A 1,595-nucleotide genomic window follows, 5' to 3' on the forward strand; every position below is an offset into this window, starting at 1 on the left:
TTAATTATAAAAAAATCTGTTAAAAAATCTAACAACATCTCGCTAAAAATTTAAATATTTTCATAAATAATAAATTAATTAATTTTGTAGTTAGTAATATAATTTTATTATAAATCAATGTTAATTAAATTTTATTCTAAAAAAAGAAGATAAAAATTCTATACTTTTTTTTTAAAATTTAATAATTATATTATGTATTATATAAAAATAGTATTGATTTATTTATTAAATATGAAAAATTATATTAAATAGGTAAATTAACAAATTTTATTTTTTCAAATTGTTTCAATTAAAAAAATGATCACTCATCATTAAAATGGGTGAAAATTAGTAAAATATATAATATTTTTATACAAAAATAAATTTATTAACATAGGTCAATCTTTACAGCTTCTATTTCTTCATGTTTGGTGATTATGATGTTTGGAAAGAGAGATTAAGGTCAGTGATGTTTACTTGGGTCACACTCATTGTACCAATGTCCTTGTATTGAAATCATTGTATTAGTAAAATATAGGAATCACATGTAATACACATAAGAACAAGATAAGTATAAACTTTTAAGTTGATTCCACGATGGTCTGGACAGCACATTCTTAAATTTAATTAATCCAATCTCTTTCCCACGTCCGTCTTGACCATGTTCACTTCTCAACGATCATACATGAATGTGCATATATATGTGCTCTATGGCAAGGAAATTGTAGAACTAAACAAACAATGGGGAAAGAAAATGAGAAAGTTGTGGTTTTGGATTTCTGGGCAAGTCCTTACGCCATGAGGACGAAGATTGCCTTGAGAGAGAAAGGAGTCGAGTTCGAGACTCAACAAGAAGACTTGTGGAGCAAGAGTGAGCTCTTGCTGAAATCAAACCCTGTTCACAAGAAAGTGCCTGTCCTTATCCACGGCGGCAAACCCGTCTCTGAATCTCTCATTCAGGTTCAGTACATCGACGAGACGTGGACTGATGCGGCTTCTTTCTTGCCCTCTGATCCTCAAGCCAGAGCCAATGCAAGGTTCTGGGCTGATTTCGCCGAGAAAACGGTACTTAACTGCAACATGTTTCAGTTTCATTTCCTCTGTTTTGTGCTGCTTGCTTGTGTTTTTCATTATGGTTCAATCCATTATGCAGATATCGTTTCAAGGAGGAAGAAAGATTTGGGGAAACAACAAAGGAGAAGAACAAGAGAAAGGCAAGAAGGAGTTTCTTGACAGCTTGAAGGTTCTTGAAGCTGAGCTTGGAGACAAGTCTTACTTCGGAGGAGAGACATTTGGTTATGTTGACATCGCTCTTGTCCCATTCTACAGTTGGTTCTATGCACTCGAGAAATGTGGTGATTTTTCTGTGGAAGCTGAGTGTCCTAAGATCGTGGCTTGGGGAAAGAGATGTGTTGAACGCGACAGTGTTGCTGCTTCCTTGCCTGAATCTGAGAAAGTTTATCAGCAAGTGCTTAAGCTCAGACAGATTTTCGGTGTTGAATAAATGCAAAAATTGCATTCTGAACATCTTTGAATCTTGTCTTTTTATGTTTCCGTGTTGCAAGTGTTTATTGTTGTTCTTTTGAGAAATAAACTGGCTGTCATTTTTTCTGGTT

General features: G+C 33.7%; 1 protein-coding gene across 1 annotated transcript; it reads left to right on the forward strand.

Moving 5' to 3' along the window:
* Positions 1-310: 310 nt before the first annotated feature.
* On the forward strand, positions 311-1,595 carry LOC125597623 (glutathione S-transferase U28). The gene is made up of 2 exons (XM_048772224.1): positions 311-1,044; positions 1,133-1,595. The coding sequence occupies exons 1-2, from the start codon at positions 721-723 to the stop codon at positions 1,481-1,483; spliced, it is 675 nt and encodes a 224-aa protein (XP_048628181.1). The 5' UTR covers positions 311-720; the 3' UTR covers positions 1,484-1,595.

Source organism: Brassica napus, unplaced genomic scaffold (genome assembly GCF_020379485.1).
Source record: "Brassica napus cultivar Da-Ae unplaced genomic scaffold, Da-Ae ScsIHWf_1506;HRSCAF=2102, whole genome shotgun sequence".
NCBI classification, from domain to species: domain Eukaryota; kingdom Viridiplantae; phylum Streptophyta; class Magnoliopsida; order Brassicales; family Brassicaceae; genus Brassica; species Brassica napus.

Excerpts from the sequence above, each read along its gene's own strand:
- LOC125597623 (XM_048772224.1), top strand. The coding sequence starts at position 721 with ATGGGGAAAGAAAATGAGAAAGTTGTGGTTTTGGATTTCTGGGCAAGT. Across the intron at positions 1,045-1,132 it reads CTGATTTCGCCGAGAAAACG|ATATCGTTTCAAGGAGGAAG; the intron begins GTACTTAACTGC and ends TCCATTATGCAG.